At 37.5% G+C, this 15,809-nt stretch overlaps 1 protein-coding gene across 4 annotated transcripts in view; it reads right to left on the reverse strand.

The window, feature by feature from the left end:
• Positions 1–15,809, reverse strand: part of ZCCHC7 (zinc finger, CCHC domain containing 7) — a 275,882-nt gene that overhangs the window by 51,177 nt on the left and 208,896 nt on the right. For all 4 annotated transcript variants that reach the window (XM_011970119.1, XM_011970120.1, XM_011970117.1 and 1 more), the window contains 2 exons: positions 3,247–3,290; positions 1,207–1,332 (listed from right to left, as the gene is read on the reverse strand). In XM_011970119.1, the coding sequence (XP_011825509.1) occupies positions 1,207–1,332; positions 3,247–3,290 (170 nt within the window). The remainder of the gene's footprint in view (positions 1–1,206; positions 1,333–3,246; positions 3,291–15,809) is intronic.

Below are 15,809 nucleotides of genomic sequence, written 5' to 3' on the forward strand. Positions count from 1 at the left end.
GCAAAAAAATCATTAAAATCTCTTCAGTCTCAAAAGGTAGAAGATTAGTATTTCTTTTTCAATATAATCCCCAAAAAAATTATTTCTAATTTGAGACCTAATAAAGGTAGAATCTTGAGCACAACTGTTAAATCAAACAAAATGTCCAAAACACTGTATGTATACTGTTTGCCAAAAAGGCTTAGTCTGTACATACTAGCAGCTGGCATTTATTCCTTATGCCTCTTCTTATAGGAATATTGACAAAATGAAAGGTATGTAAGAGGGAAAGTAGAATGAGGAGCATATCTAGAAGCTAAGTCATAGGAGAAACAGATACAGAAGCTGTTTTGCCTGGAGAGGCAAAAACAAAAAAGGAACATGAGAGCTGTCTGAACTATTTGAAAAACAGTCATTTGGAAGAGGTAGGAGGAATGGAAGAAATGTTTGTTAAGAGCTAATTATCTGGTCGGGAAACGTCTAAGATCTTCAGTTCTGTGTTGTTCCAAAGGTTGATGTACCCTAACATAACTTACATTAATAAACATTTAAAAATGCCCCAAATTATAATTTTCTAACAATAAAAATTATCTCACAGTGAAATAAGCTGTCTTATGAAGTAGAAGGTTTGTAAGTGAAAGGGGTCTCAGGAATCATCTGATTCAATCTTTTCATTTTATAGACAAGAAAACGAGAAGCATAGAGGGTTAAATGATTTGCCCAACTAATAATGAGAAGTTAAAATTGATTCCACATTTTTCTGACTCCAAATTTATTATCATTTTTCCTACACTAGGCTGTAAGCTACAAGAAATTTAACACACATATTATAAAAAGATTTGAATTCTAAGGTTATAGGGTTTCACCCTTGAGATTTTTTTTTTTTGAGACAGTGTCTTGCTTTGTCACCCAGGCTAGAGTGCAGTGGTGCGATCTCTGCTCACTGCAAGGTCCATCTCCCGGGTTCACGCCATTCTCCTGCCTCAGTCTCCCAAGTAGCTGGGACTACAGGCGCCCGCCATCACGCCCGGCTAATTTTTTGTATACTTTTAGTAGAGACGGGGTTTCACCATGTTAGCCAGGATGGTCTCGATCTCCTGAACTCATGATCCACCCGCTTTGGCCTCCCAAAGTGCTGGGATTACAGGCGTGAGCCACCGCGCCCGGCCTCACCCTTGAGATTTTGAGTTTACATATGTGGAAAGAAGCAAGGCATATTTCACGTACTCGTGGTAAGGGGCAGTTCTTTGATAAATGGCCACGTTTGTCACAATTTCTACAGATAATGTTTTTGTTGGCTGAATAGTATCGCTGGGTCCATCTTCCAGGTGTTCGGTTATTAGCTATCTGGGCCTAAGCGGAAAAAAAAAATCAAGAATTAAAAAAATTGTTTCACTGCTAAATAAAAGCCATCTACTACTCTTGTTAAAGACAACTATAAATGAATAAAGATACATCAAGCTTCAAGTCAGTTCCATTACCTTGATAAAGAAAGAGAATTATTAGTTACATCTGTTCAACTTAGAACCTAGCCACAGGGGAACGTCATGATCTCTCTTGTTCTCTTAAAAAGAGGCAGAGGTCGGGCGCGGTGGCTCATGCCTGTAATCCCAGCAAGTGGGAGGCCAAGGCGGGAGGATCACCTGCGGTCGGGAGTTTGAGACCAGCCTGACCAACATAGAGAAACCCCATCTCTACTAAAAATACAAAACTAGCCGGGCGTGGTGGCACAGGCCTGTAATCCCAGTTACTTGGGAGGTTGAGGCAGGAGAATCACTTGTGCCTGGGAGGCGGAGGATGTGGTGAGCCGAGATTGTGCCACTGCACTCCAGCCTGGGCAACAAGAACGAAATTCCATCTCCAAAAAAAAAAAAAAAGAGGTAGAAAAACATAAAAGGAGGTGCCATAAAGGTAACTCTACTGCTTTTTGTCTGCCCCTCCCGCCTGCTGAGTCTTTTATACTTCTCCATGTGATTTTTTTTTTTTTTTTTTTAACCTTTCTCTACTTACGTTTCAGATCTAGCAGGGGTACTGACACGCATCACTTAGACATTGCGGCAGCATTCAGTCAAAGCCACTGCTGACTTCTTTTCTTTCTTTTTTTTTGAGACAGTTTCATTCTTTTGACCAGGCTGGACTGAAGTGGCGCAATCTTGACTCACTGCAACCTCCGACTCCCCGGGTTCAAGCGATTCTCCTGCCTCAGCCTCCCGAGTAGCTGGGACTACAGGCACCCACCACCACACCTGGCTAATTTTTGTATTTTCAGTAGAGATGGAGTTTCACCATGTTGCCCAGTCTGGTTTTGAACTCCTGACCTCAGGTGATCCACCCACCTCAGCCTCCCAAAGTGTTGGGATTACAGGCGTAAGCCACCATGCCTGGCCAGCCACTGCTGATTTCTATAACTGAATGTACACCATGTTTTTCTGAATGAGAGGCCTGCTTAAATTTTGAGTTAGGGAATGGTGTTTTTATGGCTTTGTCTTTTGTGAAGTTAGTACAGCTACCAAATATATCCCTTCTTTTGAACAGCACAGGGTTACTGCCTATAAGACTGGGTGATAATTTCTATAAAGGAATGAGATAATTTCTTTCCACTGGAGTCCTTTTAAGATCCATTCTGCCTACAGAGTGACCCAATTCTAACTGTCCCATATTCTAATCTAAATCTAGGATCTTGTAAGAGAATACCAACAATGTATCTCATATGGAGTATCTAAAGAGGAATTGTAAATCCCAACCATGCTTTAGCTTGCTTGGTAGAATTCCACCTTTAAAACAGTTTTCATCTTTTATTTGTTATTTTGCTGAACTGGCCAAGTGGACCACAATACAATCTAGCTATCTCCCAAAACCAAGTTATAAAATTATTCTCTTTTTGTAGCATCTGCCACAATTAAGGCTAATAATTGACAAAGAAAAACACCTGCCACATCCTAAAAATAGACTAACCATTTCCTTACACTGAAGAAGCAGTTATTTCCGGTGTTGATCTTTTTAGTGGTACCAGGCCATATGGGCTGAGAGGACTCACCACAGGAGAGAAGAAACAGAAAGGGAAAGGGGACTGGATGATTACAGCTATTAACTCACTGACAAAACTCAAGGCTGAACCAAGTTTTTAAAGAGTTAAATCACTCATATGCTAAAATCAAATGTGTTCTTATAAGCCACTTAAATTTATTAATGTTCCAAAAGTTATCATAATAAACTATGAGGCAAAGGAAATTATTATTCTGAATTTTAAAAATAATTTGATTTTACCTCAATGTCTTTGTCACTGATGAACCAGTTTATACCATCTTCTCCTACAAAACAAATAAAATATTACTCAACCATGGCACCTTTAAAGGACTTATAGATTGACAACAGATTACACAATTTATGAGTATTCAAGGTATAGTGAGAAATGTTGAATACCTGAAATTCTTATTTTGGCTTTGTTATTAGTTATATGGCCCTGGACAAATACTTAACCTCTCTGAGTCTCAGTTTTCTGACCTGTGAGATGGGATAACAGTATTTGCCCTATCTGCCTAAAAAGTCCCGTGAGAATAAAATAAGGTATGTGAAAATACATTGAAAAGCATCAGACTATATACAAATACTAAAAAAAAAAAAAATCAGTGAAGGGCCCACAAATCCAACAGCAGATACAGACTGAAATCTTAACTTATTTTATCTGACTAAAGCAGAGAGTTGCTACAACTCTCCCATACCTCCAGGAGGACCCACAGGAGGGAGATGACTGACACTGGGCACTGAGACATAACAAAAAAATTGTGTAAATGAGATCCTTCTGTCCTTTGACTCCCTAAACTACCCCCTTTTGTTAAGTTGGTATATAGCCCCTTACTTCTTTTTTTTTTTTTTTTTTTTGGAGACAGGGTCTTGCTCTGTCACCAAGACTGGAGTACAGTAGTACCATCTCGGTTCACTGCAACCTCCGCCTCCCAGGCTTAAGCAATCCTGCCGCCTCAGCCTCCTGAGTAGCTGGGACTATAGGAATGTGCCACCATGCAAGGCTAATTTTTTGTAATTTTTTCGGTAGAGACAGGGTTTTACCATGTCACCCAGGCTGGTCTCGAACTCCTGAGCTCAAGCGATCCAACCACTTCAGCCTCCCAAAGTGCTGGCATCTGTGGTATGCCACAGGAAGAGGCATAACCCCTTACTTCTATAACCCTCTAAACACTTCTTTAGAGTTAGTGATATTGAGTGCTCCAGAAAGTGTGAATAAACTTTGTCTTTTCTCCAGTTAACCTGTCCAGTATCAGTTAACTTGCAGGCCCCCAATTTGAACTCAGTTTAGTAGAGGAAAAGTTTTTCGATCAAATATGAGTATTAACTGTGTCCACTAGCTTTGCATTCTACGTACTTTCATTATAACAATAAAAAAATTAGACTCTGAATAATATCTCACTAATAGGGTTAGGTTCTTAGCACTGTATTTTATCACATCAAAAACAGCAAAATAAAGGAAAAAAAAAAGGAGGCCAAATATCCAGAAACCACTGACCTTGTGGGGGAAATAATCCCCCACATTTTTTTGTGTCAGCTGTTTTCTTTTCTTTCCACTGTCCTTTCACAAACGTGCAAATGGCTGCTATTCCTTTGGTCCACCCATGGCCAAGGGGGAAGGGACCTATGACTAATGCAGAAGCTAAAGTGTTGACAAAAGGACTGAAAGATCTTTTTCTCCCTTTAAAGCTAAGATTTCCTCTGTCCTCCTACCTTACTACTTTCCTCTATCTGAAAAACACAAATCAAGCTTGACTTGTTTCTTTGAAAGGCTTTTAAAGAGACATAAAGTAATCTACATTTTCCCAGGCCTACCAGGAGTAAGTGTCTACAGACATATTTTTAAATAAAAAACTTTTCTAAGAAAACCATGAGGCTGCTTTGGGAAAAGACCAATCCATAGGTATGCAGAGATGCTGTGCTGATGATTATTTTGTTTGTAAAATTTGGAGGCTGTATCCATGAACTGAGAATGGAGAATACATTAAATAACAGCAGCTTCTATTCCTTCATCAACCATCCACGCTATTATTCTTTCATTCAAAGGATCCATGTATGGAGTATGCTTTGCTATAATTTTCAGAGCTGCTTTTTGTATCTCAATGTCTTTCATCATTAAAATTCAAAATGACCACTTGAAATTATGTTAACTATAAGACTGACTTAAAATTGTTCTTAAAAAATGAAATATAAGACCAATGAAATGCAAAATGGCAACTGTTACCACTCTCCAAATTTACATGTAAACAGAAAACAGTGAAAAAGGAAGGTTTGAGAGAGGAAGATTGACTCCATTCAGATTGCTTTAACATTTCTGTGGAATTCAATAACATTCTTTTTTTTTATTATTATTATACTTTAAGTTCTAGGGTACATGTGGATAACGTGCACATTTGTTACATATGTATACTTGTGCCATGTTGGCGTGCTGCACCCATCAACTCGTCAGCACCCATCAACTCGTCATTTACATCAGGTATAACTCCCAATGCAATCCCTCCCCCCTCCCCCCTCCCCGTGATAGGCCCCAGTGTGTGATGTTCCCCTTCCTGAGTACAAGTGATCTCATTGTTCAGTTCCCACCTATGAGTGAGAACATGCGGTGTTTGGTTTTCTGTTCTTGCGATAGTTTGCTGAGAATGATGGTTTCCAGCTGCATCCATGTCCCTACAAAGGACACAAATTCCTCCTTTTTTATGGCTGCATAGTATTCCATGGTGTATATGTGCCACATTTTCTTAATCCAGTCTGTCACTGATGGACATTTGGGTTGATTCCAAGTCTTTGCTATTGTCAATAATATTCTTATATACCGTTGTCCCTCAGAATATATGAGGGATTGGTTCCAAGACTACCCTGGTAGATCCAAATCCTTGCACACTCAAGTTCCCGTCAGCCCTGTGGAACCTGCACATATAAAAAGTTGACCCTCTGTATATGTGGGTTTCACAGCCTATGAAAACTGTATTTTCAATCCATTTTTGGTTGAGAAAAAGTTGCTTATAGACAGACCTATGCAGTTCAAACCCATGTTGTTCAAGGGTTAACTGTACTAACAACTCCTCAAAAAGTTATGTCATATTCATATTCTTACTATGGAAAATTTATCAACAAGTATACAAATTAAGTTTCAACAATAGATAAAAGCAGTATTTCTCAAGTGGTATATGAAGCAAAGACATCACCAGGAACATATAAGGCAATTCTTGTCCCTGCCATGGCTCCAAGGTTCCAGTTTTGATTTGAACCCAGTAATGACAGCAGCTTCCTGCCCTTGATCTTTACCTATTCTGTTTGTGTCTAAACTCAAAATCTCACCCCAAGGAAAGCTTTGTCCACGGCAACTCCTCAGAACTTCCACAAACAGCAAATTCTTCAACTTGTTAAATTCTGGGTATGGTACTTGATAGAAAACTGGCTTCTAGAGTTAACTCTGCCACTAATTTGCTGTGTGGTGTTGGGCAGGATACTTAAGATCTCTGGGTCTGTATGACAACTGGTTAGAATAAATGGCATCCACGGTGGCACCTTCTAGTACTAAATTTCTGATTCTAATTTTCTCTCATTACTGGAATCATATACATTGTCACGTAGTGTAATTTACCTAAATTAAATCTTCCAGACCTTTGCAACTAGCACAAGGTAATTTGCCTTAAAGAGGACTTTCCATGGGGCCCAGAACACTCATCTTCCATGTGTCCACCACCCAACGCCATAGAATGTTAAATGGGACTGCCCTAAAGTGTAAAATTAAGACTGTCCTAAGAATGCCTGTCCACAACTTATAGCTGCTTTATAGGGTTGTTCTTGTTGATAACTAGGATTGTGATTCTATTCAAATTTCAGAGCTGTGATCAAAGCAGTAGCTGATAATTCTTTCTTCATATGAAATCAACTCTGTTTAACAAACATCTGTTGGAACATCTATAATGAGCAAGGTGCTAGAGGGTAAAGAAAGAGGAAAAGAGCTTATAGCCTTAGTAGAGTACAAGGTGACAAATGAAAGGAGAAAGGAGGAGTAAGAGAAGGCCAAACAAATGCTATGGTAAATTTAGAAGAATGGATAATACCTCAATTTTAGGGAGAAAAGGAAAAAAGTTACAGAAGGCAGGGCTGTAAAGGAAACTAATGAGGTGCAATTTACACGTAATAAAATGTACCTATGTAAAAATAGAGTAGGATTCAATTGACAAATGTATACACCTGGGTAGTCACTATGAAAATCAAATGTAGAACATTTCCATCATCCCAAAATGCTACTTTGTGCACATGTGCAGACAGTCCCCCACCTAAGGCAACCACTGATTTGCCTTCTCTCAGGATAGATTCGTTTTGCCCATTCCAGGACCTCACATAAATGAAATTATACATTATGTACTATTTTGTGTCTGTCTTATTTCCTCCTGAATATTTCTGAGATTCATCCCTGTTATTGGGTATCAGCAATTTGTTCATTTTTTTTATTACCAAGCAGTATTCCATTGTATGGATATAACAATTTGTTTAGCTATTCATCTGGTGATGATATTGATATAGTTTGAATATATGTCCTGGCCGAATCTCATATTAAATTGTAATCCCCAAAGTTGGAGGTTGGGCCTGGTCAGAGGTGACTAGGTCATAGGGGTGGACCCATAACCTATAGTCTTATTTTTTTACACTTTCCCCCCAACTGTGGAACTATTCTGCTATCTTTATTACACATACATACAATTACTGCACGTTAATTATGAGAAACATCTTTATATGTACATGGTGATCCAGAGTCTATAAATTGCTTTAAATATACATTTAGTCTTCAGAGCAACCCTGTCCATTATGCTTATACTAATGTGCACTTTTTTATGTGTGTGCTTGCCAACATAGGGCAAAAAAGGGCAATTTGTATTTTGTGGGAGATGCAGTGGTAATTTAGCTATTTACTGATATGATTGCATTCACATTTCAAATGTTCTGGGGAAGAACATGGGCTAGATTTCTGAAAGATAGAAGCTAGTTCACCCCATGCTTTAGTTATACTTAGTCTGCTTATATTTGGCTGTGTTAGAAGAGCTGAAGATCACCATTCCTTTACTAAGAGAGTAGCTACAGATAATTACAGAGCTGGTTATCATAACCTTTAGGGACAATCTGACAGAAGGCAGTAGCTAGTAAAATGTATTTCCAAAGATCACCGAAGATTATTGAGACAGAGGGCTCAGTTCAGCATATCTAGTTGGTTATCTACAACGCAGGTGCCAGAGACTAAGAATCATTTCCTCAGCCTAATTTCCATATAGCTCCTTCCTATAAGGAAGCCATAGAGGCCTTACATTTTCCAGATACCCTAATTTGTTACATCTAAAATTGTAAAACTCATTATTATATTTCACCAAAAGGTAGGTATGATTCAGCATACAATGAACAACAATATTCCACAAATCAGTGGTGAATTTGCCACTAATGGTGATTTAAGAATGTACCTTAAAGAGTGAAAAGTTTCCATTTAATAGTGTCAAGTTAATTTTCAATAAATATTTACTGAATCTCTCTCATGTGAAAGACATTTTTGGAGACAGAAAGATGTCTTAGACATGGTGCTTGCCCTCAAAGAATTTACCACATAGTAGAATAGTATGTGCTATCTAATGCTACCTAAAAAGCATTACTGTGTTAAATAACCATGATAATTGAATTTTTAACAATAGAAGGCTAATTTAATTAACATCAAGCTTTTAAAAAGGACAAGAAGCATATACTCTTTGGGAAAATGAGCTATTTAAAAAGCAATACTGAATTCTGCCTATGAGAAATTAACTTATGATGACTACATCACTAAAACCGTCTCCCATATGTAAGATAGCTTCTAAAATAAGTGTGGGCCAGATGCAGTGGCTGACGCCTGCAATTCCAATACTTTGGGAGGCCAAAGTGGGAGGATTGTTTGAGCCCAGCTCAGGTAACATAGTGAGACCTCATCTCTCCAAAAATAACAACAACAAAAACCCACAAAAACTAGCCAGGTATGGTGGTGCATGCGTATAGTCCCAGCTAATCTGGAAGCTGAGGTGGGAGGATGGTTTGAGCCCTGGAGGTTGAGGCTGCAGTAAGCCAACATGGTGCCACTGCCACCACCGCATGCCAGCAGCCTGGATGACAGAGCATGACAACCTTCGCAATAAATAAAGAAATAAATAAAACTAAGTGTGTAGGTCTGTTAGCAACTGTTCTATCCCCAAATAATCTGTGTGTCTATACACTATAGACTGTGAGCTCATGGTTAGAGATTGGGAAAAAAAGAAACAATAGCTGGTATATACCTGTAATCCTTAAGGAACCAATACTTTGGATTTTCTAAATATCTATTCCTGTACTTGCATCATAAAACCAAAACTCTCCCTGATCTGAGATGGCATTCTTTCAATGCTCTAAAACATAGTGAAATGTTAAGAAAAACAAAGAAAAAAGGAAAAGTAGAAAAGGTTGTAAATAACTCCCACCAGTTAACTTGAGGTTAAGTAATTTGGGCAGTTATATCATAAAAGTAATAGCATAAAAATTATTGTCCACACTTCCTTTTCATACATCTTTTTTACATTTGTAATATTTTAAAACAAAAGGTCATGTCTGTAATGTGCTTTTCCAGTTCTGTACTTTTGCTCATGGCATTCCCTTGATCTCCAACACTGTCTCCCTTTTTGCCCAATTTTCCACCCAACCCAGTACAATTTTCATGATTGTGAACTCTGAATATCTTTTAAGGCTCAGCTCCTCAAAATCAATGTATTTAGGTTGGTGCAAAAGTAATTGTGGTTTTTGCCTTTGAAAGTAATGGCAAAAACCACAACTACTTTTGCACCAACCTAAAATAAATAGAAAATATTCAGCAGTCTTCTTACTTGACCTCTAGGAGGCACTTACAATTCTCCTGGCTGATAGAACAAAATGCGTTCCTATCTCTCGTCCCTCTTTGTGGTTTCCTCTTCAATAGTTACTTGGTATACTCCATTCTTTACCCATTTTCTTCTATAATTTTTCTCCCAGTTTATGTCATATATGCCCATAGTGAGAACTACCAAATTTGCTTCTCTAGTCACGTCTTTTCTTGGATGTCTCACAGGTATTTCAACAAACTCATAATCACTAAAATGGAATTATTTTCTCTTCCTTAAAAATATACAAACAAAACCCCTACTTTCCTTCCTTGTATGTCTTCTATCTCAATGACTTGCACCATAGTCTGTTTCCCAAACCAGAAAGCTCAACTCAGGTTCTCTCTCACTCTTCATATCAAATACTATCAATAGGGTATCCAAAATAGCCTCAATGCCACGATTTTAGCCCAGGGTCACTTAATATCTTACCCAGATTATTAAAATATCTTCTGACTATCTCTGTTATCACACCCTGCTTTTCATTCCACTGCTACTGAAGTAATTTCTAAAACAGAAATGTGAATACATTCTGCCCTGAATGGTCCCTTGCTGCCTACAGGATACACATAAAATTCCTTTGTATATTATACAATGTGCCTTTCATGATTTGGCCCTTACCTGTTTCTCTTGCTTCATTTTCCTGGTCCCAATGTTCCAGCTAAACCTAATAATTTCCCCAGTTTCCTGTTGTTTTCTGCAGCTATGCCTATACATTTATTCTCTGAAACACCTGAATTCACCCCCAATTCATCCCTTGGAATTGGGATATGGCCTTCAAGTCCCTACTCACCTCCACTGAAGTCTTATCTGGTACCCCTTCAAAAGCAGTGATGATCACTCACAACTTTGTAACATCTGGACTTTAACTGTGTAATTTCTATCTTTGTATCTTCCAAACATCAAAGCATGATTGCTTAGTTACCATAGGTATTCATATTTACTGAATGAATTAATAACATTTCTATCTGCTTGGATTCCCTCTAGTAGTAGAAGTATATTCTCCTTCAGTCATAGTCTGAAAGCATCTCATCTGTATTTTCAAGGATCCTGGGCACTTTTAAACTCTATATTAAGGGCTATGTCAATAAATATTTTATTTCCCTCTCTGTATTAAAGTGCTGTATGGACTGAGACCACATCTATTTTATCTATCCAGTTATCAGCGTAATATCTTGCATACTGTGAATAACATCAGAAAATAAAATTGAAAAGAAAAAGCAAAAAAGGAAACATTCATATGGACAACTGTATGAATAAGTACTGTTCTGAATTGGGGCACATAAGCCAGTAAATAATTTAATGAACTGTCATTATATAATAAAAATTCAGTAAGACAGTTCTCTTTGTTTAGGGAAAAAACTTACAATTTCTGTAATAACCAGTTCTTAAGAATTAAAATGGACTTTAAAAAATAACCCTGCCATTATTGAAATAACACTATGGTAGAAATAGAATCCACATGAAATAAGATAATTGCACGTTTATAGATAATCATGCTTGTACCTAACCAGTGTTTATGGATTAAAGATCACACAAAGCTGCCAGATATTTATGTCATATCCTTTCCTGAGCCTAACTCCACTACACGAGATAACCCCTTGGGATCTTTCTCACTTCTAATAAGCAACTGAAACAGCCACAGATGAAGTTACTATTCCCAACTTCATCAGCAGCATCTGTTTTCAACGGAAACTTTTGAAATACACACAATGCCACATTCAAATCCCCTGAGGGCTAAGCCACTTTATTCACTTGCATTCTTCTGAAACTGCTCCCTTTTTCTGTCTTGGTTTTCTCAGATTTATACTTTTCAATTATAACATTGGTCACAAAACTGTTTTAGTCATTAAAATTTTTCACTGTATAAGTGGCAACAGTTTAAATAAAACACATTTTAATAGCAGAATTTGCAAGTAAAGCATCAAAATGTTCACCTTATTTTAAATCATATTAAATTTACCAGAAACAATTTTTTATTTTTAACGTGTGTGTAAAAGAAATGGGGATTTCTTTTTTTAGAGGTAGAGGAGGAAGAAGAAAGAGGAAATAAATACAGGTGCTTAGCAGAGGGTTATACAGAGCTTTTGCTAAGTTATTAGTCATATTAAGGCCTTTGTCTATAGAGAGAGAAGGCCTCATCTCCCATTACCTCTGCCCCAAAAGTGCAGTCAATGAACAACCTGGCTTACAAAACATTTATTCAGAAATTTAAAATGACCCTCAAATCATACTAAGAACAGAAATGGGAAAATTTATCAACAGAAACAGTCAATGTAACAAGATTATGGAAGTTGTTTTTTCTTCCTTTAAATATATCGAATATGGATGCCTGTTCCCCACCTCCAACGTTCCCTGAAAGGCAAAAAGAAAATATACCACATGTATATTTATCTGTAAAATGACAAGCACAAATAAAACCCATTTAAATCTAATCAAGAAGCTACTTTTAAAAAGGTTTCTAGGGAAGATATAAAGGCTGTATAAAAGTTTCTATCTATCTGCTGATAGCTAGCAATCTGGAAGCTACATTCTTTCAGTTATCCTATTATTTCTTTTAACAATTCCTTGTCTACTTCCTGACTCCTCTTCTTCTCCGGTGTCTGGTTCTCTGCTTACTTGCTCCTTGGTGAAAAACAAGTCCAAAACAACTTGCTTTTTTCCTATAATTTTTTTAGGTCAGATTTGCTTCAAATCTTTCTCCCGACCTTAGATCAAAAATGTTCAGGCTCACACTTAAAACTGTTTACAGGATATATCACAAATGTTTCTATTACATTCATTGCAAGCATAACATATCCAAAGCACAACCTACCATTCTGACTCCACTTGAAATGGGCATAAATACATTCTCCCGTATTGCTATGAGTGCTGCCTCAAAACAGAGGTTTGTTTGCATCTTAACCTAACACTTTGCTCCCATTATCCAATCAGAATAGGTCTTAAAATTCCACACTATATTCCTTTAAAATGTCTTTCCAAGCTAGTACTTTGGTTCCCTTCCAGTCATTACAGTTGTTCATCACCTGAGATCTAAGACTGTTATTTTCCCTGTGCCTTCAATTTCATTTGATACATACCAGTGAGATTCTCTTTAAATCCAGTTTCATATTTTACTATTAATTCTTATGAAAGTAATACACATGGATTTTAAAAACTCTAAAAATACTAAAATACCATGTAAGAAACAATACCAGTTCTCTCCTCCTCATGCCAGCTCCCATTCCCAAGAGGCAACCACTTACACCTCTCGCTATTTCTTTTGGTATTTACTTGAATATTTCTAAATCATGTTCATTCTGTTTTTTCTACATATCTAATTTCTAAATTCGTAACAAAAGAGGATTTAATTTTCTTATAACACCCTATCTGAATTTCTTCTCCCTCCATCCTCAGGTTAAATTTATATTCAATTTATATAATGACTATGTAGTGAAGTACCTTATTTTTCTTCTTACACAACATTTTAATTTTTCTGAATTTAACAGCAGTCTAGTTGTTTCATTTACTTGGCCTAAGAAGTCTACTTACTACCCTGTCAGCCACCAGTACTTCATCTCTCCAAGTTTAGTCATCTTCACATCTCTAGTGCCTTTTCATTATATTCCACTCCTTTATACTAGGAAAAATAGTTTTCACCATCCACTATCTGGGTCCAATGGGACCTTTTAATAAACTAAGTCATTTCACAATTTATAGAAGAATAAAAAGATAATGAAAAAGAATTTTATAAGACATTTTAATAAGAATGTAAAGACAGCAAATGCATATTTTTATTCGATAAATATACCTGAAATATGCAACATGTGGAATGCAACTACTTATCAATTATCATGCATGAACTTAGACGACATCTGTTTAAAAATACTCATATCAGATTTTAAATACATTTCTTTTTTGCTTAATAACTGTAAAACATGGCCGGCATGGTGGCTCATGCCTGTAATCCCAGCACTTTGGGAGGCAGAGGCAGGCAGATCACCTAAGGTCGGGAGTTCGAGACCAGCCTGCCCAACATGGAGAAACCCCGTCTCTACTAAAAATACAAAATTAGCTGAGCACAGTAGCGCATGCCTGTAATCCCAGCTACTCGGGAGGCTGAGGCAGGAGAATAGCTTGAACCCAGGAGGCGAAAGTTGTGGTGAGCCAAGATTGCGCCATTGCATTCCAGCCTGGGCAACAAGAGCGAAACTCCATCTCAAAAAGCGAAATTCTGTCTCAAAACACACACATACACAAAAAAAAACTAAAACATTTTCACTTTTAGATTCATAAGCACCAATCAGAATGATCAATTGAAAAAAATTTTTTCATTTCTTTATCTATTTCCTTCTAATCACCCCTGCATACACACCTGCCTTCAGCATTTGCCCATTTGATAAAAAGCAGATCAAGTAAATTTTGATGCACAAATATCATAAAATATAAAAAAAAAGTCAGTCATGTCCTTATCAAAGCAGGATGATTCAGATTCCTGTCATATAATATTATGTAATAAAGAACGTTCTGTTGAATGAGTAACTATATGAGAATACTCTACTCTGTTTTTTTACACAGAAATACATCATTCACTTATCAGTTCTTGAGTTTTAGAAAAAACATCTACCACATCCACTGAAAAACTGTAGTCTGAGAATTATTTAAAAGATGAAATTCATTACATCATTAGGGTCTACCTGTCTCTTTGCATTCATCTTCTGATTCATCTAAAAACTGTGAAAACATGTTTAGTCAATTTCTTATTTGCCATTTTGTGTGGAAGATATAAAATTGTGAATTCTCAGCCTTGTTCAATGAAAGTGAAAGAAGATTATAAAGACAGTGTGTCTCCAGACTTCTACTGTACATTCTTGAAAGATGATGCAATACTTTAGGCAGCACAATAAAAGTGAAGGATGATGTAACAGTGATGATTTATGTCACTCCTGCATTATCCTTCTAGGCAATTTCATCCTTCTATTTTTAAAAAAAATTTAGTCTTCTTCAGCACAGCTGGGAATAATGAATAAGTAATGACAAAATTATTCCTAGGATGATGAAACAGTATAGTTTTCCAAGGTATGGCAGGAGGCCATGAGGTATCTTAGATTTATAAAAGGGTCCAATGTATGAAGAAAAATAAAACTCTTCTCTAGTCTTTGGAAGACCTTTAAGAAAGAATAGAAGTATGTCCTATCAATTCTTTTTTTTTTTTGGAGACAGAATCTTACTCTGTCGCCCTGGCTGGAGTACAACGGCCCTATTTCAGCTCAGTGCAACCTCCGTCCGCCTCCTGGGTACAAATGATCCTCCCATCTCAGCCGTCCAAGTAGCTGATACTACTGTGATGTGCCAACACACTCAGCTAACTTTTGTATTTTTTGTGCAGATGGGGATTTGCCATGTTGCCCAGGCTGCTCTCGAACTCCTGGGCTTAAGTGATTCACCTGCCTTGGTCTCCGAAAGTGCTGGGATTACAGGCATGAGCCACTGCACCTGGCCTCAATTCTTACAAATAGTTAGAAACGTCAAAATAAAAAAAAAAAACCTCGGCCAGGCGCGGTGGCTCAAGCCTGTAATTCCAGCACTTTGAGAGGCTGAGACGGGCGGATCGCGAGGTCAGGAGATCCAGACCATCCTGGCTAACACGGTGAAACCTCGTCTATACTAAAAAATACAAAAAAACTAGCCGGGCGAGGTGGCAGGCGCCTGTAGTCCCAGCTATTTGGGAGGCTGAGGCAGGAGAATGGCGTGAACCCGGGAGGCGGAGCTTGCAGCGAGCTAAGATCCGGCCACTGCACTCCAGCCTGGGGGACAGAGCGAGACTCCGTCTCAAAAAAAAATAAAAATAAAAATAAAAATAAATAAATAAATAAATAAATAAATAAATAAAAACCTCAAACTAAAATTTGGTCC

This window comes from Mandrillus leucophaeus, unplaced genomic scaffold (assembly GCF_000951045.1).
Source record: "Mandrillus leucophaeus isolate KB7577 unplaced genomic scaffold, Mleu.le_1.0 Scaffold929, whole genome shotgun sequence".
NCBI lineage: Eukaryota > Metazoa > Chordata > Mammalia > Primates > Cercopithecidae > Mandrillus > Mandrillus leucophaeus.